This window comes from Lissotriton helveticus, chromosome 12, assembly GCF_964261635.1.
Source record: "Lissotriton helveticus chromosome 12, aLisHel1.1, whole genome shotgun sequence".
Lineage (NCBI taxonomy): Eukaryota > Metazoa > Chordata > Amphibia > Caudata > Salamandridae > Lissotriton > Lissotriton helveticus.
In genome coordinates, this window is record NC_136073.1 from 626,491,801 (window position 1) to 626,519,072 (window position 27,272).

General features: G+C 45.5%; 1 protein-coding gene across 2 annotated transcripts in view; it reads left to right on the plus strand.

Annotated features, from left to right (window-relative positions):
- FHOD1 (formin homology 2 domain containing 1) overlaps positions 1-27,272 on the plus strand; it is a 1,641,100-nt gene that overhangs the window by 1,152,612 nt on the left and 461,216 nt on the right. For both annotated transcript variants that reach the window (XR_013603775.1, XM_078670473.1), the window contains exon 16: positions 4,665-4,847. Coding sequence is in view for 1 of the 2 variants with exons in the window: in XM_078670473.1 (XP_078526599.1) it covers positions 4,665-4,847 (183 nt within the window). In the remaining variant the exon portion in view is untranslated. The remainder of the gene's footprint in view (positions 1-4,664; positions 4,848-27,272) is intronic.

Sequence of the window (27,272 nt, forward strand, 5' to 3'; positions counted from 1 at the left end):
ACACACACACACACACACCCACACACACACCCCACCCCCCCCACACACACCCCCCCACACACACCCCCACACACACACCCCCACACACACACACACACCCCCACACACACACCCCACACACACAAAAATGCAAGTCTGTAACACAACTGGTGCTCATGTAAAGCGCTCTGATACCTTTGGCTCTAGTTTGCTCAACAGAAAAAGTTTGGCAAAAGCTGCATGGTGAAGCGTAAAGGATGTTTTCTACCATTATTTATCAGTGTAATTGCTTTCTTAGAATTACTCCTTGAGGACCCCCTTTCTCCCTCCCCCCAATCATACTTATGCAGATGTCATCTAAAGCGCTGCCTCTTTTAGGCAATCTTTTATTCCCTGCAGTCCATGAAATAGCAAGCAAGGATGAAACCACGGCATGAAAAAGTCTGTCAGACCAGCTGCTTTCGCGTTGCGTTATAGTTGATACACTGTATCAGGCACGCAACACCCATTGGCATCAAAGGACTTCATAACCACCCCCCCCTCCCCCCCGTCGTGTGTGGCAGCCCGGGACCACTCACCGCTGCACTCGAGCACTTCACAGGTCTTTAAAGACCTTGTGCATGTTAATAGGGCTTTGTTGTTGTTTCACCCCTTCTAAGAGCCCCTGCAGCCAGACTCTGCAGATTGCTGGCAGACGTCATCTCATCTCATCGCGCGACACACCTACATATGAGTCGCGACACAGTAATGTGTCGCGCCACACAGTTTGGAAAGCTGTGCCCTATTGGATGGTTAGCCACTTCAGGAGTCGTTATGGCACCTTTCCACAAAGGGCTTCTTTTGTCGCAATTAATAGAGCCAGTGCATTGTGGTTGCTTTTCACCTGGACAGTCCCCTGAAAATCAGCCACTATGACCCATAGAGTACCGCTATGCAACTATGTAGACCAGGTTTCTCTAAAGTCGTCCCTGAAGGGCCGGATCCTTGTCAGATTTTTAAGACAACAACATTTATCTAAATAAAAATATGCAAATAAATCTGCCATGCATCTGGTCTTCCAGGACCGACTTTGGAGAACCCTGGTGTAAACAATTAAAGGAGGTAAGTGGCCCAGTGAAGCCACCTCTACTTCTTATGGACCTAGAATAAATTGCAAATAGTTCTGCAATGCCACTGGCTCAAAACAAGGATTGGAGTCGTACTAAGCAATCCTTATTCTGTGAACGTCTGCAGCATTTTGTTTTTAATTAGTCTGCATTGCCATTTTGAAAGAGCAATATCAATCAGCCAGCCAGAATGAATCACAACTGAATCCCCTTCCTGAACTCCTTCCTCCCCACCAAAAATAAGCTACAGATAGGAATATGTTTTGTTGGTTCTGGCTGTCAGAAAAGGTAATCATTCCCACAAACGTATGTGTCCGCCATTATATATGCACTCGCTGAAGTGGCAGGGCAGTTCCCCCTGGGCGTCTTTCGTCAGACTTGGGGCATAAGGGTCTGCAGGCATGGTTCCCAATCAACTATCAATGCAGGCCTGGACCATATTATGGAAAGTATTACTGTCAGTGTGCCTCCTGATGGCATCCCACTGGTGGGGGGAGAAGAGGTCCTATGGACCCCCCCCTAGACATACCCTTACAGGAAGGTGCAGTCAATCACTGCAGGTGGGTTATCGCCTGCATGGGGAAACACGGAGCGGCTGCTTCAAAGCTGCTCCATATTTCACTTGAAGGCGCTGCCCCTCCCCCAGGGCAGCACTCATTCGCGGCTGCCCTGGGGCAGCGCATTCAAAATAATACGACATACTCTCCTTGTTGGTGCGAACAAGAAAATTGCCCCGCATTCTATAATATGGCCCCTGGTTGTGGTGTTGGCTAGGTGCAAAGATGCGTCAGCCTTAGCGTATGTATATAGATCACAGCACCAGCACCTCAAATCGGAAGTGGAGGAGACTTACCAGTTCATGGCTTTTTATTGCTTGGCAAGGGCGCAGTCACTGAACTTGGTAGCCTATCTGCCCACCTTCGATCTTGTCATGAGGCCCAGGAGACAGATTTTGTGTTTACACAGGCCACGTCTCCCGGTCCTTTCTGAAAACTGTGCCGTGAGATCCTCCCAGTGATGCTGCAGAACCAATACATACGCCCAAGTGTGGATCCTGTCTGGTTACATGGGGGACACATCATAGGCAACTAGGGATACATAACTTGAACACACTCAGATGTAAGATATGTTCTGTGGGAGTAGATGTATTGGATACGTTTGAGTCTGGCAATTATCAAGATGTGCCCTACATTATTTATGGAAGACTCCATTACGCTTCTGCAAGGGAATCCCCCAGATCATTGTCCCACTGGGTCCTCAGATCTGAGAATGGTCTGAATCTGGTGGCTCGATAAGCTAACATAAAGCAGTATCTGCTATTCCCTAGCATACTTAGCATCTGAGTGAACACATCCAATGGCGGCTCGTCTGCCCCTCCACCCCAGATGAGTTCAGCTGCCCATACCAGTACTTAATTCGTTAGAAACTGCCATGGGAGAGTGTGAAAGCCTGAGTTCAGCAAAGAGAATAAGGTGTTTTACTTCATACAAGTCTCACAGTGTAGTTATCCTAGCCCGAGACCTTGGCCGTCTATTCATGCCTCTCCCTAATCAAATGAAGCAGGGAAACAATCATATTGATACCTCTAGGGTGTGAAGTCAAATCATTGATATAATTGATCTGTATCAGAATCTCTCCCTTCCGAGCCTCTAACATGTATATTAGCAACAAAATGACTTAAGTGAGTTTCCCAGATGGCCTTATCACACAAATATCACTCTCACATAGCTTATCAGTGTTTCTCTGTCTGTGACTAGCGAGGTTGGTGTTTGTGTTTTGTCATGCTTTAATTGAGAAAGAAGTAGAAAGCACCAGCTCATGTCAGTGTGTGACCAAACAAGCTGTTTGCAGCTTAGATGCTCCCTTGGAAACCTGAGGATTCTATCTGTCCAGATGCATGCACATCTGTCTTAGATGTGATTTTACATCATTATTATGATTGAAATTTGCCTTGCGATTTGGGATGTAAGGTGTGAAAAGAAAATGTGAATTTCTTTTGCATATTTCCCTATGTATACACTACTCTATAAATCAAACTATTGGATACATATTTGTAGTTTGAATGTGTATTCTGTAGCCATTGAGTGGTTCATAATAAAACTAGGACTGATTGAACAAATAGGTCCTTGATACCCAGGGTTCTGTATAGGGGTGTAACTCTAAGGGTGCGGGAATCAAAAGAAACAGAAGAGAGGAGTCAAGGTGGGGTACAGGGGAGGAGGCAACCAATGGATACCAGGAAAGAGGAGGAGAGGAAGAATGCTGGGTTACCAGTGGCTATAAAAGTCAATGAGGATTCAGTAAGTGAAGATGCATAGTGGGAACTGTTCCAATTCTTGCCTGGTAAACCTCTGTTTCAGGCTAGTTTGTGGGATGGAGCGGGAGGATGGCGAATGCAGAATGGGAACAATACCAATCCTTAGCGGAGAAAGAACTTTATATCAAGTGAAGGAATTCCCTGCCCAGCTTTAGAGAAAGAAAGACAAAGGGTAACACCTGGGTCATTAAATTGTTCAGAGAGAGACCTGGAAATGGGAACATGAACCCTTGAAGGCTAGAGATATAACTTACTTAGCCTTAAGGTCGGGAGTAACCTTTGAGACAGGAGTCTATTTTTAATACATAACCTTTAATAAGGAATAATAAGTGGTGGTTTAATCCAAGAGGATATTTGAATAAAAATGTACTTGACATATTGAATAAAATCATAGTTATAAATAGATTTTGTGTACTGGGTAATTCCTTACACATATATAAACATGCGTCTTATCTCCTTACCCTTTTGCCATATTGTTTACACTCTATCCTTTCTAGTACCATTGTTTCTCTTTTTCTTTACCCTTATTACTTGGGCATAGTCCTTTCTAATTATAGATGCAGAAAGCATTGGCTCTCAGCAAGAGCTCATGTATTTAGTTATGGATTGCGGTACTGCAGTTCATGGAATCTTTTCATGAGTTTCAGATTTTCCCATATCCCAACTCAAAGAAAACGTTATCCTCCTTGATGAGATAATACATGAACTAAAGGAAGCTTAGCATGGCACTCCATGAATAAATCAGTACCTTCCCTTTAATATTACTTAAAAGGTTCTGTGTTTTTTATGGTCATGGCAGATGCTGACAAATCCTAAAACAGTTATTTCGGTTATCATAGAATAGTCAGGCATCACATGTTCCAAGAAGCATCATTGCATGACAAACTCTCTGCTCATGAGTTACTTGTAGTGCAACAGTCAAGCCGGGCTTTCCTCTGGGAGATTTAAGAGAGTGCTAACACGTACAAACACCATTTGTGCTTGCTTCTATTTGTATTCGTAAAGCCGAACATATTTGATTTGCTGATGCTTCTGTACCTTGTCAACATATCTTGTAATACTCAAGTTATGATCCATTTTAGAAGCCCATCTGTGGTCATGGCAATATTTAAAAATGTTCAATATCTTAATCTCATTCTTGCTCTGTGACATATATGATGTGTCTTTCCTGTGACAAAATAGCTTAGCCTCCCAAAGAAGTGACATTGGCTTCCCTTTTGCATTCTAGTCCTCAGTGCTTTGAAAATATTTTCTTTCTACAGAAAATCCAAACTATGATTCCCACAGATGAAGAGAAGCAGAAGATTCAGGAGGCTCAGCTTTCCAATCCTGATTTGCCCCTTGGAAGCGCTGAACAGTTCTTGATGACTTTGTCTTCCATTACTGGTCTCTCGGCGCGCCTTCAACTCTGGGCCTTTAAACTGGACTATGAAAATATGGAGAAGGTATGTACAGTCCAAGAAATGTGCCTTTGTTCATAGTGACTCCTATTAGATATTGGGGTTTTAATATTGCATGTCTCAACAGACTACTAGACATGAACATCTATGTGTGTTAAAAATTAATATCTTCTAATAATTTACCCTACTTACTGTACCGAGTCCACGTGATCCAAGTTAAGAACTCTTTCCCCCTTTTTTCTCGAGAATTGCAGTTAACAATTTTTCATTTGGAAAATTGAATTTTTTTGTCTCCAAAACAGGCAGTAAAAGAAAGCACAGATCTGAAGAATGATAACTGTGTGTGTTATCACGGTGGTCAGGTCCAGTTTTAGCATGAACTTACTAGAATTTTCCTGAAACACAGCCATTTGTAACCACAGGGGTTTACTGGCCAAAGAAAAGAAACAAAACAGTACTTGTTTGTGGTTAATCACATCTTCACAATGAGAATGTTCCTGTATTTACAGTTATTTGAGATCTCTTGCCTATTTCTAGAGAGATCATTGAACACTATTTAATTTTTTTTTTATTATTTGGAACCCTTTTTATATAACCTTTTTGTGAAGGAAGTGATATAATCAAGAGGCAGCAAATACAAATGCATAGTGCTTAAAAACTCTTGGAAATCCTGAAAAGCAGGAATTTCAGTAGTGGCAACCTCTATAGGGCCAATTATACATAATTTGTCTGCACTTTGCATTTACATCTGTGGATCTTTAAATGTTAGGAACGCAGGCTCCTCAATGTACAGTTCTTTTTCCAGTATCAAGAAAAGCACAGACACTTTGCTTCTCCCGAAGTGGGCCTTCATTTACGGAACAGATCCTAGTTCCCAAACAGCAAAGACCACTTCAAAAGCTCATGAGCATTGCTATTGGAAGCCATTTTTGGGATAGCTGCTCCGATTAGAAGAATGCACTCCCTGTGAGGTGTTGAGCATTTAATGCTGAGAATTGGAAAGATCGTATGTTGAAGCCACAAGATTGATGCATTCAGTAGGGGGTATGTGATATGGAAATTGAGGGTAGATTGGAAAGCGATCACAATCCCCTCTGTGTCACCCACAATTGGTGGACGCCCATGACAGGTAATTCGCAACCTCGTGATGGAGTATTACCTCTTATGGCTAATGATATGCGTAGACTTAATTGGCCAAGTGTGTTGGCGAATGCAGAATCTATGGACTATATAAGTTCAGAGGTGGATACTGCAATCGCTGCCATGGAGGCAGTAAGTCCCATAATCCCAGGGTCCAGGATAACTACAGACACACACAATACGTTTTTTTCCCTTTTAAAACCACATTTTATGAGACCTTTTAAGGCAAATATGAAAGTCCTACCCAAACCGGCTAGGTGGTTCAACAAGCAGTGTAGGGCAGCCAGACTAGCTTTGGGTAGAGCAATTAGAACTAGGGATAGGGTTGTGATTGGTGCAGCCAGGAAGCAATACAATGTTAGTGTTCGCCTGGCTAAGAAAAAGTGGGATGAAGAGTACTGGGATGAATTGCTGGAGGCCTCGGGGGTCAAGGATTCCAGGCTTTTCTGGAAAATTGTGAAGTGGGGCAGAGGCGGCACCCCAAATAAACCAGACAACAATGTTGATGAGGCGGCCTGGGTGGAGTATTTTAAACCCCAGTATGCAGAGACTAAGGAAGTCGTGGCTGTGGAAGCAATTCCAGCTGTATTTTGTATTGAAAGTTTGTTTTCCCCTAAAGAAGCGGAATTCGTAATTTGTTCCTTACAAGGGGGTAGGGCGCCGGGTTTAGATGGGATACCCTCTGATGTATTTAAAAATGATAAAGTACGGTGGGCCAGGTATGTGACCCTACTGGGAAATGCCATTGCAATGGGGGCTGCAATCCCAGAAACATGGAAGGGAGCAATTATTTTACCCATCTATAAGAAAGGTGATCGGTCACTCCCTGCCAATTATAGGCCAATAAGTTTGATTGCCACTGTCCAAAAAGTGGTAGGGAAGATGGTGGTAAACAAACTGATGGACTGGGTAGAGGAGAATAATGCTCTGTCCCCCTATCAGGCAGGTTTCCGGCGGGCGACCAGCACGTTAGACCAAGTATTCCGTTTCACCATGTTGCGGTGGGGGACGGTGTTGCTTGGCGAGGGCAGCCTATATGTCGCCTTTGTCGACTTGCGGGCTGCCTTCGACCTGGTCCCAAGGAGCAAACTCTGGACAGTTTTGAGCAGATTGGGGGTTCCACCCGAGTTGCTCACCTTGATCATGAGGTTGCACGAGTGTAATTTTGCCAAAGTCCAATGGGGGCTGAATGGGGAATCTTCCGTCAACTTCCCGGTCGAACGGGGGGTACGGCAGGGATGTGCAATGGCACCCTTGCTCTTCTCCCTATTCATTAATGGAATCGTGGGTAGGATGCTGGACGTAAGTGTAGATGCTCCCTCGTTAGCGGGCCTCAGGGTCCCGATCCTGATGTTCGCCAACGATACTCTAATTTTGTCCAAAACTCCGGCTGGATTGCAGCGTGCTCTAAATATATTTGATGTTTTTTGTCGGGAGCATGGCCTTGAAGTTAATGTTGGCAAGACCAAGCTGATGGCTTTTTCCCCAAGGCGCAGACCTCGCCCAAGGATATTCCTGAACAACAGTGAGCTTGAGGTAGTTAGCGTTTTCACCTATCTTGGGGTTGAGATATCAAGTAAGCCAGGTTGGTCTCACCATATAGGAAAGGCGGTCTTGAGGCATCAGCAGATCTCAGGGGCACTTCCGGTGGAGCAATCAAAATCAAAAACCAAGCCTATAAAACCGGTTCTTGTCGTATACGACGCCAAAGCTATAGGGTCAGCCCTATATGGGGCAGAAGTGTGGGGTTTTGGGAGGCTTCTTCCCCTGCAAACATCAGAGAATAGGTTTCTAAGGGGAATTACGGGGCTTCCGCAGAGTGCGCCATTAATCCCGCTCGGTCTCGATCTAGGGAGGAGATCTGTTAGCGACCGAGCTCGATTACGGCCTATTCTTTAATGGAGACGCCTCTGGACCACCCCTGAGATTCGGCATTATGCCGACGGGTTTCTAGCCCTAATTAAAGCTGACACCTTTCACAAAATACCATGGTTGAAGAATCTAAGGGTTGTTTTGGGTGAGCTCGGCCTCCCTAATCTCTGGGATAACCCATCTGGGGAAGTATTTCCAAGTAAAAACACCATTAAGACCCTGTATTGGGACTATACAGATGGTAGACTCTGGAGAAGTACAAAAGTTGATACAATGGGGGGGAGATTTCTGGGAATTAAAATGAGTCCTGTATTAGACAGTATTGGGACAGTATTACTGTCCCAATGGACAGGAAGTTATTCTTCCAGTTAAGGTCTGGTTTCCTTCCCCTGAGATCCCTGACGGGTAGATGGCGGAGCGCGAATACCTCATGCTGCCCGGTGTGTGGTGCAACTAATGAAAGCATAGGCCACTTTTTATTTTTGTGTGAGGCCTATGCTATTCCGAGGAGAGTATGGTTGGCCCCAGTTTGTCGAAACCTTGGGGCATCTAGTGGTGTTGAGGGGCTAAGAATCATCTGTACATCCACTGACATGCCTATTGTTCTGGGAACAGCAAAGTATTTGGGGTGGGCATGGTCCATCAGGCGGAGGGCTATATCTGTTAATGCAACCTGATATTTGTTTTAAAGTCTAATTAACCTTTTCATTGTTAAAGCTTGCACAACTGTTTTAAAAAGTATTTACATGTATGAAATATTGATTTTAATTAATATGTATTTTTAAATGCATGTTTGTGCTTTTATGAGTATATACCTCGAATAAAGCTTTATTGAATTGAATTGCATTCAGTACCATCCCTTGAGATGTTCACTTTTTCAGGATTAAAGTTGAAGGAAGAAGCATTACATATTCCAATAACTCATAATCAATTTTATTCATCGTCAAAACAAATGTTCCTCAGGGTTTTGTTCCATTGATGGGGACCTATCATCCAGAAATGCAAATGCTCCTCATTCACTCCTCCAGACAGCCTAGTGCTTCATGTCTAACAACTTTCTTTTAGTACAGAATGTTGTCATTGTTTATATATTTCACAATAATAGAATAAATGTCACTGCCAGAAGAAAACTAAAATAACATCAGAAATAAAAACAGCAACTGAGGGGGAGGAGCCAAGCTCGCGACCGAGATGGCCGCTCTGTAACTCGGCTCCGCCAGCCTTCCTGCCCAACACACAAATCCTGTTGAATATCCTGCCTCGAGACGACACACCCTGGAAGGAAAAGGAAGGGGAAACAACGCTGGTACTCACCGTCTAGCCCGGGGGCCCATACGTGCTGTGGATCCGCTGCTGGGCTCTTGCTTGCTCCGGGGCCTTCGCGGTGTAGAGACCGGGGACTTGCCTGTGTGGGTCAGCCGGTGCTGCGGTGGACCCCTTGTTGGAGCACGGAGCACCCTGGAGGTGGGAGGTCTGTGCAGGATGACCCCCCTTTGATGCCTTGTCCGGCCATCTTGAAGCCCTGCGCCTGGAGTCGGCGGGAGGCGCCCTTGGGTGCTCGAACAGCAGGCCCCCGAATTTGATGGCGCTTTTTCTGCACCAAGATTGCCATTAGCGTGTCCCGGTGACCCCCGGCGGTGTCCCTGCGTGAGAGCCCGTCCCGGGCGTCGTGGAGTGTGGTGACGCAGTTGACCCCACAAGATGGCGGCTGACGCCCAGGAACACGGATTTCATCGGGGCTGCGGATCTGTGTCGCTGACGTGTGCGGGGGCCTGGTCATGAACGTGAGTCCACGATCGGCGATGTCTTGGCTGCCCTGCAGTCTTTGCGTGCGGCCTTGGCCCCCGGTGCCCCTGTGGGGGGTTGGGCGGTCCGCCACCATCTTTGAAGGACCGTTCCCCATGGTCACCCCTCGACCTTGAGATGGCGTTGCTTTGTCCCCCTTGGTCACTACAAGGAGTGCTTCCGCTGTGCGTGGACAGGATTGTCGCCATGCGGCCCGACTCTCCTGGCAGCTGTGAATGTGGAGTGCGAGGGCATGGGCTCCATGCCAGGTTCGTATGCTGCTCGAGGGTTCAAGGAACGTCATGGAGTGCTGATCCGATCTGCTATGGGGAGGCCCTGCTGTTGTGCTGCAGGGGGGACTCCACTTTCCTGTGCTGCGAGGCGAGACTCCTACATCTTGCTGCTCATCGTGTTACTGTCGAGGGTTCTGGACTCCCGTGACAGGTCCTTATTTTATTGCTGGCTGCCGGAACCCTTTGATCTGCGCCCTAGTCCTGGTCTGTTTCGACCGTGGAGCAGCTTCACTTTAAACTGCTTGCCTTTCATTGCTATATCGCATATGGTGGTGAAGACGAAGACAGGCCAGGGATGAGCCGATGCTGCACCCGGAGGACTACCGGTTAATAGCTTGCTATGCTGATGGCCCCCGCTTATGATAATATGGACGGTTTCCTTTACAAGTTTATAATACCTAAGGTTGTGTCGATCTCGTCTGGACGTTGCATATTCGTATGGGTGGGCGGGAGGCTGGGGCCCACCGACTTGCCTTATGTTCTCCCCCCCCCCCCCACCCCCCACCCCCCTTTTTGGGTTCTTTCCCCCCCTCTTTTTTGCCTTCTTATTCCTTTCTCTTTTCTTGACTTCTCTATATTTCGGGTTCTGATTTAGGGTGACAGGCACGCTGCTGGGGGGGTAGGCCGTAGCCTTCTGCAGGGGTGCAGGGTGGGGTGGGTGCGGTGGGGCTTTTTTCTTTTTTTCCTTTTCCTTTAGTTCTATGGCTCTTTTGTATCCCTTTATCGGAGCGCCACGTCTGTGCTTGTCTCCCATGGTATGATTGCGGGTGGTAACTGGGGGTGTGTTGTTCTCCCTTCTACTGCATTGCCACATTGCTATTGCGACTCGCGTGTCCACCTCGCTGGCTGTATCCTCACTCTTTTTGCGTGCTCCGTTGCTGTGGGGCGCGTGCCGCAGCGCGGCATTCTCCCCCTTTCTGATTTATTTTATTTTTCCCCCTTTTCCCCCTTTATTCTCTTCTTTTCTTATTATTTGGGTTAGTATGGCGGATGATTGTATTTCTTGCTGCTGTTCTGGTTCCTCCGTTCACTCTCAGTATGTGCCTGGTTGGTGGGGGGACTAAAGGCGGGCCAAGGTGACCATTGATTTGTTATATGGCGTATATATCCTAATTGATGTACACTGTTGCTGATGATAGTTTTCTCCGCTGCCTTTCTGTTTTGCTGTCTGATTTGTGGCCCGCTATGGGAATTCGGATGACCATAAACTGCAATTAATCCTGCTATACTTCCTAATATAAAATTAACCTTCTTTGCTCCTGCTTTCGGTTGTCGTATATGGCCGTTCTCATATTGACTACTTACCTACATAATGTAATGTACATCCCGGCACACTTCCCTTCGGATACATTGGCTTATTATATTGTGTCGTGGCCTACCTGAGCGGTTGTTGGCCCGTATTTGTATATCCTTAACTGTACAATAAAGGTTTTAAAAAAAAAAAAAAAAAACAGCAACTGAAACTTTATCACTCATAAGTACATAATGCAGTATGTGCAATGTAGAATGAAGCGACGTATATTTAGATCTAAATTCTCAATATACTGAAGACATTTTTGCTACTCCTGAGCACCTATATACACCATGTGTAGTCTGCCTCAGACCCAAATACAGGATTTTTTCTTAGTTGCATAATAAGGGGAGTGCAAGTCCTTTCAATTTTTTGTTTTGTTTTAGCCAACTGTGAACAATGACTCTTAATTCCCCATGGTAAAAATATTCCACATTGTGGTGCATCAAATGTCCTTTGGTGATGTAATATCATTTTTTCTATTTCGTCCATCAATAATTTTACAGATTCTTCCTGTCTATAGAAAAATGGTAAGAAGGATAAGTTACATACCTGTAATCCTAGTTCTCTTGCATAGGTATACTCATCAAAGCCCTAAGCTCTGAATAGTCCCTCCCACGTGCGGGGACCCCGGAAAAATAGTCCTGCCCACGTGCGGGGACCCCAAAGCATATACAAAATAGCAGGATGGCAAAACTACTTTGGATTTTTCATTTAAAGTTTTAAAAATCTGGATATAGAATTACTGAAAATAGAAAATGCGCTCCTTTAGTGTCTCAACATAGCCTTTTATTTTCAAAGAAAAAGGCAAGTAATAGCAGGCAATTAGCCCAAGGGCTGCATAGAGTAAACCACAACAGTAATAGAATTGGTGCTGTGCCTTTAAGACCTCCAAGACATGCCTGCTCCCATCATCATCATCCCCCACAGGTGATAGGTCAGGTCTTTTTTTACCTCAGATTTCGTATTGTTTACCACTACTTGCGCCAAGGGTTCGGTGTATAATAGCCGACCTAGCCCATGAATCTGAGTCCGAAACCCAACTTTGCCAGGACTGTGAACAAGTATGACCACCCGATGGTATCGAACGCCATAGTGGCATCCAATGAGACCACCACTATGTCTTCATGGATCGTCCGATGGCGTCAGTTCTTAAAGGTGTCAGGAGAGTAAAGTGTTATCAAGATGATTTACTGATATTTGGTGGTTCACAGGATGAACATGTTAAAGAGGTTGCTTATTGCTGGACTAACACAAAAGAAATATAAAAAATGTTGGGCATGAGGTTAATTATTTGGGCCATTTTATCACAGGAATAGTTGTTGCTCTAAAGAAGGAATTGGTAGATACCATTGTTAAATTAACCACTCCAGAATCAAAGGAAGAAGTTGTTTCTTTCCTAGGTGTGATAGAATACTATGGGAAGTTTATAACAAACTTGGCAAGTAAATCTATCAATTCAAGATTTCTACTAGGCAAAAACAAAGAGTACAAATGGACTCAGGAATGTCAGCAAGAATTTGATGGTTTGAAATTCAATGCCCATTAGATTCCCCATGTTAGACTAATGTTCTGATTTGTTACCTTTGCCTCAAATTGTAAAGCGCCCTGATATCCTTCGGGATCAAGTTCACGCTATATAAACTTTATAAATAAATAAATACTATAACAAAAGTATTTATCCGGGGAGGTGGGGAGTTTGCTTATGACTTTGAGTATACCCCTGGAAGAGAACTAGGATTACAGGTGAGTAACTTATCCTGGTCTTCCAGGAGATACGCATCAATAGTCATAAGCACTGAATAGAATACCAAACCCATCCCCCCAATCCTGCGGACGTACACCTGCATAGTCACAGAAAATCACTCTTAAGGATAAATTATTTTAACAAATTCCTTAAAGGGCTTGCCCAAACTGAGCATCTGCGTCAGTGTCAGAGTCTAAACAATAGTGGAGAGTAAATTTGTGTACTGATTGCCATGTGGCAGCTTTGCAGATTTCTGCAATTTGTACATTCTTGAGGAGGGCTGTAGTAGAGGCCTTTCCCCTGGTGGAATGAGCCTTTGGTTTACCAGTGAGTTGTTTGTTAGCCAGCTGGTAAGACAAAGTAATGCATGAGACTATCCTTCTAGAGATGGACTGCTTGGAAGATGAAAAGCCAGTATGTGTGGAACTATAGTTCACAAACAGATGGTCTGATTTTCTTAAATTCTTGATTCTGTCTAAATAGAATTTGAGAACCCTTTGAGGTTCAGAGAATGTAAAGCCCTCTCAGGGGGACTTGAAGGGTTCAGAAAAAAGTAGGAAGGGTGATAGATTGGTTAATTTGAAAATCAGAGACCACCTTCGGTAAAAAACTAGGATGCGTTCTAAGGACCACCCTGTTTGCACAGAAAATGAGATAAGGTTATTTACAATTGAAACTAAAAAAGAGGTCTTCAAATGGGTTCGAATAGGGTACCAATCAACTTAGAAAGGACCACATTAAGCTCCCATTGCGGAGAGGGGGATCTAATCTGTGGGTAGACTTTTTTTTAACCCTTCAAAGAAGTCTTTAACCACATGTATCTGGAAAAAGGAAGCCTGTGTGGGAGATTTTCTGTATGCTGTAATAGCAGCCAAATGAACCTTCATAGAGGAAAGCTGAAGGCCTGATTTGGCTAAATACAGTAGGTATGGTAAAATCACCTGCTGCTGCCCTAGAATGGGATCATAACAAATATTGGTGCACCATATGTAGAACCACTTATATTTGAAAGCATACAACTTTCTTGTGGATGGTCTCCTAGCCTCTTTAAGAATATTCATACAGTCTGAAGCCAAACCTAGATGTTCATACTGGAGCCATGCCGTCAATCTCAGAGATGGGAGGTTGGGGCCGAGACCCCCCCCCCCCCCCCACTCAAGTTTGGATAATAGGTCTGGGTGGCACAGTAACCTCCTGTGTGGGGTCTCGGATAGCTGACAAAGGTCCGGGTGTAACACTACTGGCGAGGCCGCTCTGGTGTGATCAGGGTCATCCTGGTCTAGGCTCTGCAGAACTTGTTGATCAGCAGAAGAATGAGCGGGATTGATGGAAAAGCGCAAAGTAATGTTGATGTCAGGAACTCCACATCATTGGAAGATGCCCTGTGCAACTTCGTTGTTTAGCACCCAGTCGAAAGCTTTGACAAAATTTCGACTTAGAGAGTCTGAATTAACATTGAGAGTGCCTGGGAGGTAATTTGCAGAACTTGTTAGTATTCTTGCGAGCAGCCACTTCCATATTGTCTGGGCCTCCTGTGAGAGGGGTCTCGACCTGGCTCTACCTGGCTCCTCCCTGTTTGTTCAGGTAATATTTGTGGCGTTGTCCGTTTGAATCAACAGGGAGAGTGTTTGAATGGAAAGGAAAGAATGACGAGTGCAAGATGTACAGCTCTCATTTGTAACATATTGATATGATATCCCTTCTCTGCCTCCGACCACAATCCGTGTACTTGGAGATGTCTAATGTGAGCTCCCCAACCCTGGACAGGAGCGTCTGTGATAATCGTCTGGCTGGGAAGATCCTGATGGAAAGAAACTCCTTTCAGTAGGTGAGAACATTTCATCCAACATTTGAGTGAATCCTTGGCTGCCTGAGGGAGAACCACTATGTCTTCCCAGCGGTCCGAGGCTTGTGACCACTGATTCTCCAAAGCCTGCTGGAGAGGACACATTTGCAGTCTTCCGTTTGGGACAATGAAGACGCAGGATGCCATCGAGCCCATAAGTAAGGACAACTTTCTGGCTGTGGGAAGGTGTGAGCTGAGGAGATTGTGGCACTAGTTGGTTATTGAGGATAACCTCTCCTCGGAAGGACACATGCTTGTGCTTATGGTATCCAGAGTAGCCCCCAGGTAATGAATCTTTTGAGCTGGGTTGAGAATAGACTTTTTGTAGTCTGTAGGCCTACATGGCCTATCACTCGAATGCAGCATTGAATGTGGTGCAGCAGAGTGGGTGACGGACTTTTCAACATCCAATCGTCCAAGTACGGGTTGACAAAGATCTCCTGCTCTTGTAGAAAAGCAGGTACTTCTGCCATGCATTTTGAGAACATGCGGGCACTGATTTTAGCCCAAACGGGAGGACTTTGTACTGGAAGTGCTCCAACGCTACCTGAAAATTGAAGAATTTCCGTTGTTTTCGGGAAATTGGCACGTGAAAATATGCGTACAGAAGGTCTATGGAGCACATCCAGTGTCCTTGATGAAGTTGAGGAAAGATTTGTTGCCGCGCTAGCTTCAAAAATCTCTCTTTGGGGATTAACTTGTTTAAGCATCTTAGATAAAGTATGGGCCTGTACTCATGGGAGGGACCCTTCTTTAGAACCAGGAAGTAACTGGAGTAAATTCCTTGCCGTTGCTGTGGCAACGGAACTTCCTATATGGTGTCTTTTTGTAGTAGAGTATTTACCTCTGTCTGAAGTAAATGCTGTTTACCGAGGTATTATAGTTGGAGGTGAGGACTTGAATCTGAGTAAGTAACCATTTTGCACAATATGGAGCACCCACTTGTCTTTTGTGATCTCTTTCCACTCATCCAGGCGAGACATGATAAACGCCCCCCCCCCCAACCAGAGTGGGCAAAGGAGACCGGGGTAACCGGTGCTCATTGTTTTGCCGGTTGCTTTACGGGGGGGGGGGATTGCTGGTCTGAAAGCTCCTCTTCCTCGTCGACACTGATGGTAATGTGACCTGGACTGCTGTTGTTGCGTTGACCAGTGAGGGGTTTAAATCCCCTGTTGGAAATTGCGATGATCGTAGGGTCGGTAATCTTTGCTATTTTCTAGGTCACCTGCCTTCAAAGTGTCCAATTCTGATTTCATTTTGGACATTTCATCATCGGCATGTGTGCCGAATAGGGAGTTACCACAGAAGGGGAGCTTTCTTGATCCTGCGCTGTGCTTCAGGGTTGAGAGCAGTAAGCCGTAGCCAGGCCAAGCGCATAGTACAGATACAGTGGGAGTACCCATGCGTTGCCAGATCCGAAGCATCTGCAGCCATGCTGATCATCTGGTTTGCAAGGAGACCACCTTCTTGTAAGATCTCCTGGAAGTCTTGTTGGTCTTCCTTGGGCAGCTTATCCGTTTTGGTTTCTCGTGTCCTGTGAGAACTATTTAGTCTTAACTCCAACTAGATGTACTATGTTAGACGTCGGATTAAGGAAATAGGAATTTCCATGATACTTTCCTACAGAGACCCTTAGGTTTTCTTGTTGTTCATGTAATTCTACAAAGGGGGACTACCTAGGCTGGTCTATAAATATCCCTTAGGCCCTCTATCCACGTATTGTTATTTGTATTTTTGAGCGGTTTCCAGCTGCGGGTCTTTCTGTGGCTTGCACTCATTAGGCAGTCTTACACTAACTACTACTCGGAGTCAGTACTTTTACACTTCCTTGAATAAGTTCAGCCCTACGATCGTTCTCCTTGAGGCGCTTTCCCTTCTTTTCTAGTATTCTACTAACATTGCAGAGCGTAGTGGCTTAGTCTACGATGATTCGGTTTTCCAGGCTATCTTAGAGAATATGCCGAGTATCCTGGAGACACTCCCAGCACCATCAGTGAGTGCTGTTGATGATTGGACCAAGGTCCTTACACTTAAGAAAACACATTCACAAACTTTGGCACATGGTATAACTATGGGAGAATACATGAGGTCGAGCAGTGCTCCTCCAGGGCTTATAGTAACTAACGCCCCTCGCTTGTTCCTTAATGATAAATCTTTTCTTAAAGATTGGTCACTGATAGCCTGGCGATGCACCCGTGACTGGCTAATATTGATCATCAGTACAGCCAAACGGGTGGCAGACGCAATTCTCATAGAAATACAAGTCCTTGAGGGACAAATTAAAACTACTGTGAGCCCCTCTGTCTTCAAAAAACAAAAGGACAAATCTGATAAGAATAACAAAGACTTCAGTGACTCAATACTTCAGATTAAGATTGACAAATTCAAAAAAGATTTGGCCAAATTCAAACTGGACCGTGTATATCCGTACACAAGTGACTCCTACAAGGCCCCTGACTTTAGTAAAAGCGGTAGGAGATATGGATCTAACTACTCTGGATCTAGCTCTGATTCCAGTAGTGATCCAGAATCTACAAATCCTCCCCCGCATTTAGGCAGAGGACTTGGTAGAGCAGGCAGGTATCAAAACCGTGGAGGACAACAATTTCCACCAGGACAACCATGGTGGCCACCTACTCCGTGGGGTCACCCTGGTAATTTTCAAAATTTCCAACATCCCTTTCAGCCACCAATGGGTCCTTTTCTGGGTTATTCGCCCTTTAACAACCAGGCTTTTTTAGGGGTTGGTCCCCGACGTTCTCGAGGGAAAAGAAGACCCGCACAAGCACAGGTCCATTGGGAAGACTCGACAGGGCCCCATGCGGGCACCCGCAGCCAAACGAGGAGCGCCCAAGAATAAGTGAGTCATCACACCCCAGTTTGGTAGTGAACCTGAGCAACAGAGCCTTATCAGCAATTGAGGAAGTTGTTCTCAACAAAGGTCTGGGTTTTGTCACCATAGTGGACGGGGACCCGTTTAAACTGCAAATAGAACTAGCCCAGTTCTTTCGAAAACTGAGACTGCACTACTTCTTCAAAAACCAAAATAATGATAATGACTCTGAGAAAGATGTCAACACTGGCTTAAGATCTAAATCCACCTTTCTTCCACCAACACATGCAGTATCCCCACAGATAGCCACATTTGAGCAGGTGGTGAAAGATGACATCGAAAAGATCTGGGTTTCCCCTATGAGTGGTTATAGTAACCTCTCAAGAGTAGAGAAACAAGCATTAAGAAACCTCACTCAAGATCCCTCGATAATCGTAAAACCCGCTGACAAGGGTGGTTCCATCGTGATACAGGAAGTGGATACTTATAGGACGGAATGCTTAAGACAACTGAGCAGTACTAGTTCTTACCGTCCACTGGCGATTGATCCTACCGCCAGATTGTCGAATGAGACCAAGACTCTGGTTGAAGAGGGTTTGGCAGAAGGCTGGATAACTTCATTAGAATCACAATTTCTACAGACACAACAGCTGACCATGCCCTATTTTTACACCTTGCCAAAGGTGCATAAGTCCCTAAGGCCACCGCCTGGTAGGCCTATAATTTCTGGCCAGGGATCACTACTTGAGCCACTTTCTGCTTTTGTGGATCATTTCTTAAGACCCATAGTCCACACAATGCCCACGTACTTGAAAGATACCACAGACATACTGAGAGCTATTCCAACTATAGAATACCATCAGGAGACAGACTATCTGGTCTCCATTGATGTCGAATCCTTATACACCTCAATCCCCCAGGATGAGACCTTGGATACCATCAGGTCCATCCTGGAAGGGCGAGATCTCGACTCTATCACTCCGGTCCCCTTTATAATGGCCCTAGCCACCATTGCCATGAAAGACAACTACTTCAGGTTTGAAGAAACAATCTACCTCCAGACCTCGGGCACCAGCATGGGGAGCATTTTTGCTCCTTCCCTGGCGAACTTGTATGTTCACATGTTCGAACAGTCATCTGTGTTAACAACATCTAACCCCTTTTTTGCATCTATAATATGGTGGAAGCGCTACATAGATGATGTGCTGGTGGTATGGAGAGGTGACCTAGATTCAGTCCTACGCTTCCATGAGTGGTTGAATTCTCAGAATAGATTTCTGCGATTCACCATCGAGACAAGTAAAGAGAGGATTGCATTCCTGGATCTCTCAATTTATGCCACCCCAACTGGTTTGGAAAGTGAACTCTTCCGCAAACCCATGGCAAGGAACTCGCTTCTACTGTACGAGAGCCAGCACCCTAAATCTCTGCGCGACAACTTACCGTTTGGTCAGTTTCTCCGGCTGCGGCGCAATTGCTCCACTCTGGAGACCTTCTCACATCACGCATCTAATTTGTCTAATCAATTGGTAGAGAGACACTACCCTAAGAAACCTATCAAGCGCTCTCTTACGCGTGCTACCAATAACAACCGGGAGGCACTTTTAGAGCCTAAGACTGCAAAGCCCCCTTTGGACCGTCTTACATTTGTAAGCACTTTCACCAGCAGGTCTAATTGCGTCCAAAATACCATCAGACGACATTGGCGTATTCTGAACTGTACTGAGAAAATCAAATATCCTTTATTCGCTTTTAAACGTTCAAGCAACTTACGTGATGAACTAGTACATACGCGTCCCAAAGACCCACCCAGAAGAGAGATTGGGACACTATGGGCCCTTCCAGCTGTGACCGGACATCACCCGTGTGGGGCATGCTCGGTCTGTTCACAGACATGTAAGACAACTAGTATCGATATTGGTACCACCCAGCCATGGGAGCTAAGACACTTCACGAATTGTAACAGTACCAACCTTCGTTATCAACTGACTTGCCCATGCAATGAAAGGTATATCGGAATGACCACAAGAAAGGTCCGCACGTTGGAACACAAAAGCACCTCTCGGTGTAAGAAAAGTGTTTCCGAATTAACCAAACATTTCATACAAATGAATCATGACGAATCAGACTTTACTTGGACTGTTCTTGAAAAACCTTTCATTCCTACCCACATAAGTGATGTATCAAGATTTCTGTTCCTAAAGGAACAGAAATGGGTTTACAAACTACATACAGACATTCGAGGACTGAACGATGAAATTCCTTGGTTTAGCCTTCAGTAATACCGTCTGTAAGAAAAACATTGCTTTTAACTTCTGTCTGAATCATAATAACAATGCACAGAAGTATCAGGCTATCCGGGCAGTAAACATAAGTTGAGGGCTATACAGAGCATTGTGCCATTTCATACTAACAGGTCACATATATAATTATCACTGTTTGTTTGCCAACTTTTGATTCTGGATACTAAACTAGCAATGTTTGTTGCTTTTGTTTTTGTTTTTGTATGGATGACCCAGCTCACAGTTGATTTAACTGTGCTGTGAGTGTTTGGCCAGGTACTATTTGTGACTTGATTACACCTCATATAAATCGCTGTATCGATTACCTGCAAGACCATGCATCTTTTGGGCGTGATCTCCCGCCTTTATTTTAGATGCTTGCTCTTTTTAACGTGATTTATGATTTAAAAATACTTTTTCCATATAAATGTGGCCACTTTGCAGTTCTTTAATTCACATTGCAAGAGCTATGTTTTCTAATAATCATCTTAAGAACTGTTGGATTATATAAAAAAACATTCTGTTGTATAATTCAAGTGTATGAAACTCCAAATAATAATCTTAGCCAAGAGACCTACTGTGTTCCATCTTTTAGCGCCCCCGCGACCTACGGAACTACAGACGTCCATGTTATGACGTCATTCTGTGGTCCCGCAGGCATCGCGAGGGGACGCGTTTCGTTGACGGCTCGATGAAGTTGTTTACTTTCTTTCCTTCTGCGCTAGATACTCAGATGCTTGGTATTATAATAACCAAGAGACCCGTGCTATGCTATGCTCTATCATTCAGCGCCTCCGCGACCTGCGGAACTACAGACGTCAATGCCATGACCTCATTTTGCAGTCCCGAAGGCATCGCGAGAGTACGCGTTTCTCTACCGGCTCGGTGAGGCTGTTTTCTTTTCTTTTCCATTCCTTCTGAGCTATGTATTTACACACTAGGGATACATGGGCAGTATCCTAGGTGGCTCCAGTAAGGAATGCTTAACCGAATTTAATGTTTAGTTTATAACTGCAAAACGAGGCGTTTTTTCAATGTACTACCCACGCTGATTGGTCACATAGGCATGTCCGGGACCAGTCATAAGGGCTGTACCTGTTCTGATCGTTGCCTCCCCCTAACTCAGTGCCGGCCAGAGGCAACGACGGACAGGTAAGCCACTTGCTAGACCAATCCCTTTACTCTCCTTATCAGTGGTTTGTTAACTACTTGCAAGCAGGTTAACATATAAAGGGTGTTTCTAAATGGGTTGTATCGCTGGACATTGTTTCTAAGGGCTATTTTAGTTAAACAGGGACCTTTAGAAATTACTATGGTCTGCTTAACTCAGCATTACATCATAACTGCTATATTGGAAGTGAAGTGGTCTGTGCCTTGGAGGATTGATCCTTGGTCACTGGACTATGATAGGGAGTGACCTCTGGGAGTAAACTGTATAATTAACCTGTGCCAAGTATATGCAAGACAGAGCAGGATGGATTTATATATTCTCTCTGCTGTATTTAAGGTCGGGTTGTTTTACTTCCGTAGAGTGGGGTCTCGCATGTCCTGAGCCAGGTCCAGGAGAGGTGAGGTCTGTTCCCCGGACAAGCCGGGTGAGTAAATCATGTCCTTACCGTGTAATACTTCGGACATGTGATCTTTCACAATTAACCCTTACAGAGGGGGCACTGTATTTTTTCTGCTATAGATGTAACTAATACACCAGTTGTCACTGAGGAGAATTAACAGACGTCGGAAATATATATCCTTTGCTGTTAAAGAATGATATTCACGTTTGTTTTTTGACAATTTTGCTTTGGCACATTATTTGCACCATATGCAGTAGCATTATTTTTGAGAACAGAGGCCCTGAAGAAACCCTGGGTACCCTTGTCCCATTAGGCTAAAACATGTTGGCCCCCTTGCAGATATTTGGTTAAACTGCTATGATATTGCGCTGTTCTTGTTTTTAACAGGAAGAGACCTTCCCTAATAAAAATTTCGTCTCTAGGTTCTCTATCCCATTTTAATTCACCACTCATTATAATTTTTTTGCACTGCACTAGATCCCATCAGATCAATATCATATGGTCTAACAGTGATTGCGGGTCGGAACACTTTTCCACCACAGGGTACGATCTTTGTCTCAATGATCCAGAGACACACGACCCTAAGGATGACCAAATGATAACATTGATCATCACAAGTCTTTGATGGGAATCCTCCAAAAGGTTTTTTGATCTACAATCACTGGTGGCCCCCCGTTTTGGTTTCTCGTGTCCTGTGAGAACTATTTAGTCTTAACTCCAACCAGATGTACTATGTTAGACGTCGGGTTAAGGAAATAGGAATTTCCATGATAATTTCCTACAGAGACCCCTAGGTTTTCTTGTTGTTCCTGGTATGGTAACCGCCCATACCCAAACTGAGTCCCTTCCTGAAAAGGTTGGTGGGGCTGTGATGGCCACAGCCCAAACTCAAACTGATTCATGTGTTGTGAAGCCTGAAACTATGGATCACTCCACACAAACAGAGAGCATTGAGGAGGAAGAGAAATCTCCCTCCCACCAGACATTAGGAAAGGATCAGCCTCTTCAGGGAACTGATCTTACCCCTTGTGAAGAAACTGCCCCAGAGGTAGTCAGGCCTAGCCTGGCAAAGCCCCTGATGTCAGTGGACCCTTCCAAGGTGGGACCCAGTCTGGAGCAGGTAACCTGCCCCTCTCTACCCTGCCGCAGCCAGCCCAGGGCTGCAGAGGTCAAGGAGGTCAGTGAGCCCCAAAGGGCCCCCTGTCAAATAAAACACCCCCATCAGCAGATTAGGGGCACCAAAGCTAGCAGCCCTAGCCAGGTGAAAACTTCAAAAACTCCTGAGGGATCCCCCTTACAACTAGTTAGGGACCTCCCCCAAATGGACACTGTTGGGCATAGCCAAACCTGGGACCCAAAGGCCCCAAACCTGATCTGTCCCTCCAGTAAGCCAACAGAAGGGACCCGGCCTCCAGCTGTAGGCAGCCAGAGGTTGACCCTGAGAGCACAGTGCAACTCAGTCAAGGAACGAAAGGCACACATGGTGGAAGATGATTGGAGGAAGCTGAGCCCTACATTAGTGGAGCCTCACTTCAGTACTCCATCTCAACACCAGCCTTTTACTTTGCCAAAACACACCACAGGTAGTGATTCCCTATGGTGGAGACCCTCTGATACCCCTAGGGTGAGGGATTGCTTAGTGGGCCATGAAACAGGGGGTAACCATGCTAGTGCAGGTACTTTCTTATATGGCCACTTAGGCAATATATGCTTACCTGGTCAAGGATAGCCTTATCTCCTTTCGTTTGGGGGGGGGGGGCTATGTAGGTAGGTGGATACCTGACTATGGTTACCCCAGATTTTTTGCCTTGTGTTTAGCTGGTTTTCGGCTTAGTTGGCCTGGGATCCTGCTAATCAGGGCCCCAGGCTATCTGCTCTCTCTTTAAATGGACTCCATGTACTATAGGTACATCACCAATTTGGTACTGGACACCTTGTCAGCCCCTGTACAGTGCACGATGGGTGCCCAGGGCATAGATGCAACCAAGGCCTACCAGGGGCTGCAGCATATCTTTTGCCACACCTGGCTGGTACTTAAATCGACACAACTGGCTGTTCAAACAGCTGGGGCAAGGTGGTGTACTCACCCCTTGCTTAGATATAGTATACCTATGTCTAAACCTATATCTGGACACATAGACACCTATAAGTCACTCCTATGGCAATCCTTTACAATCCTGGAGGCAGAGTGCTTGGTTTTATGTGAGATGGTGCTCTAGCATGAGCTGAGCCTGTCTGCAGTGTTCGGAACCATTTCCTTACTGCTGTGCCAGTGATACTGCCATACCATATACTCTTAAGTGCATTATAATCCTCGCGGTTAATGCTAACTTTGGTTTGGCTTTATCAAAACATGTCGTGTTTGGTGTCATACACTTTGGAATACTACCCCCTCGCCAGTTCTGGCGACGGGGGTAGCATTCCACCCTTCTAGAGGGAAAAGACATGCTACTTTACTTAAAACGTGGTTAATCCTAACCAGAGCCCCAGCATCACAAAATGGACGCTGCTGCCCCGACACAAGTCTGACCACCTGCTGCTGACCGAAACTTGGCAGGGGAGGCCTGGACAAAGGGTTTCCTGTCACAGGGAGGTGCTACACCACCCCAGACAGGAGCTAGTGGATTGGAGCAGGGAGGGTTGAAAGAAACTAGACACTGCCTGGGGGGCACAAGGTGTCCCAGGCAAAATCCAGTCAAACAGGTTCTGGGGCACTCCAGCCCCAGTCCTGGCGCGAAACTGGACAAAGGAAAAGGGCTGTAACCACCCCCTCCCTGGGTCCCACCCATAGGAGGGACCTAGCAGGTTATCCAGCCCCTTGATTTGGAATAAAGGTAGGAGCTGTGCAGATGTACATCAGATTATCCTGACTGAAACTTATGAAACGAAACTCTGGACCCTCCGACATCCCACTCGACGTGAAAGACTGACGAATCTCCCTTGTGGTCAAGGAGTGACCACCCTGTGCAAACAGGCACCATCCAGCACCTCGACGTTTGCTTTGTTGCAGTTCCCGCCGGAACTCGAGCGACAGAGATCGACAGGAGCCAGCGTTCCTGCCTTCCAACAGCCCGATCCACAGTCTATGCAAAGCTGAGACCCGTGGAGGCGACCTGAAGCGTGGGTCTGGCCATCTTGGAAAAACTACGAAGCGCTGACCATGCAGCATCCGAGGCTCCCTCGAAGCTGTGCATTGGAGTTTGAGAAGCTCCAGCCCGAGCAGCTTTTGCACCGAAGCTCACCCCTCCACACTCATCGAGTGCTGCATGGGGCCCTTTTGCATTTTTTTGCTCGACGCGTTTGGTCCGGTCACTTGCCCGTTGGCTAGTGGCCCCAGTACCGACGAACCTTTGACTTTGCTCTGCTAGTCTGGTTGCTCCAGACTGGCCTCGCTCCCCTGAAAAGGAGCACCCGCTCAGACCTTGCTGGTCCGAGTAAGAAGCGATCTTTGAATCCTGCGTGGGTTGCATTTGCCAAGGCCTGTTGACTCCGATCTTGAAGCCGACACCGCCGACAGCGAGAGCCTTCGTGGGACAGCTCGTGATTCACTCCAGGACATCCTCGGTGCCCCAGAGACCACGTGGCAGCGGAGACAAGCTTCACGACAAGCACCTGATTGCGCCCGACATTGCCTGGTTCCTTCCTGGTCACTGGCTAGTGACCCAGACTCTGTCCCCTCTGCTTTCAGGTACTCTACATCTTCGATCCACCCTTGGATCACACCGGACACTACTCTTTTGGACGCCTGCAGTATCTTCATCTTCAGGCACCATAGATCTTCGTGACAAAACCCGACACATCTTTGCACCTGTGCACCCGCTTCCTGTGGGTGAGGTAGTTCTTGAACGCCGGTGCTCCTGTAGTGGTTTACACCTCTAGTGTCTAAGTCTAAGGTTTTGTCCTTCTAGTCCAGTCGGAAAACCCTTAAAACTGTAACTCGATAACTTTTACGCACCATTGACTTTGCATTGGTGCATGCATGTGCTTTTAGCGCTGCACCCGAATCCCGCGGGCTACTCCCGTCCTAACTGCTGTTAGTCCAGTGTAGTCCCAGCGATTCCCAAGGCCCTAGGCCTTACCACTGATCGATTAGTGATACTTATACCACTTTTTTTATATATGGTTTGAGTGGCCACCGTCCTTATCCATAACTGTGCAACTTTCATATGTTATACTGTGCTTTTGTTTAAATGCTTGTGCTTCTATACTCATAAAGAGTACAGGGGATTATTCTGAGAATAAATACATATATTTTTATAATATATAACTTGTGTGGTGTCATACAAAACACTGAGAGACGTCTTTCAGTAACTCCAGATTTGTGCTTTCCCGAACTGTCACAGCACACTACTAACAATACAAACATCATGGACAATACATTGAACTCCCAAGAGTCAATATTAATGTTATCGTTTACGGGGCTCCCAAGCTCCCAAACTAGAGACAATACCCCATCAGATCTGTTTTCTCCTTTTTTAGTAAACAGCAGGGATAGCAGTCCTATTAGGATTAGTAATTCTGGTGAGATCAATTGTTTTCCGCCCACAGTCTCTCTAGTCCCAGTGGATGTACTTGTGGAGGGACTATCATCTACAACGCAACCTATCCCTAACAATAGTTGTGCCACCTCAAATGTAAAGGAGCAACGTAGGAAAAAACATAAAGCAAAACCTTTTATGAGAAAAATTCATCGTCCAATAATCAAACATAAACACTTATCCAAGGATATCTGGTCAAACTTTAGACCGGCTAAACGTACTATAAATACAACTCCGGCCTTAATATCATCTAATGAAGGCCTAGATTCATCTTTATGCAAAAAACAGCTGGTGCAAATAAACATGGCAAAACACCAGCCAAGCCAGTCAGACGAGTCATTGATGTCAAATAACTCCCTTCTGAGTGAAATAGAAAAGATGGTCAGGTCCCTCCTGTCGCCCATCAAGAGAGAGTGGTCAATATTGAGAAAGCTTTAGGGAAATTTGAGAGAGCCCAAAACGATGCTTCTTCCTGTATGCTAAAAATATTGAAAGCACCAAAATCAATTTCCTCCTTTGTGCCAGCAAGTAGCTCTCTTGGCTCGATTAGCACCAAAAATGTACGGGCCAAGAGAGTCTTACAAAATGTCGCCACTAATCAACCCTTGCTAAATCATGAGGGTGATAGAATTTCTACAAATCAAATAACAAATTCCCATGTAGCTATTAATACATCACACATAGTGGCCAAAACCCCGATTAGTACTCCTATTTCGCCTGAAACTGAAAACGATGAAAGCGAATGGGCCGCTGAGGGCTCCCCTGTCAAATCAGTTAAAATTCACACAGAGCCGCAGTGTCATACTAAAACCTCAAATCTGCCTACAACTACAAACACAGTAGGGGATAAACCGTTAAAACCAGCGGCATTTAAAAGACCCTTACACATTAATCTCCCCCCTGAATCTAGCCCATACACCATCGTTATGATTGGTGTACCTAAATTAGTCGGTGAGAGGACAGAATCCCACGTGGAACTAAAAAATAAGGTGAGCCACTGGCTGACCACACACAGACCGATCCCCCATCATATAATCGGTCACATCTCCCACGTGAGAAGGGTAGCTTGGGTGGGAACCAGATTCAAATCGACAGAGGGTGATTGTATAGTGGTAAACTTTGGAGATAGTCGTGCGGCTAACTTTATCACTAGCTGGAAAAATGATGTGACAAATAGCCTGATCCGTACGATGGATCTAAGCTACTTTTATCCCTCCAACATCTCGGGATATAACACAATAAAACCACAGACATTCTATGGTCAGGGGGGGA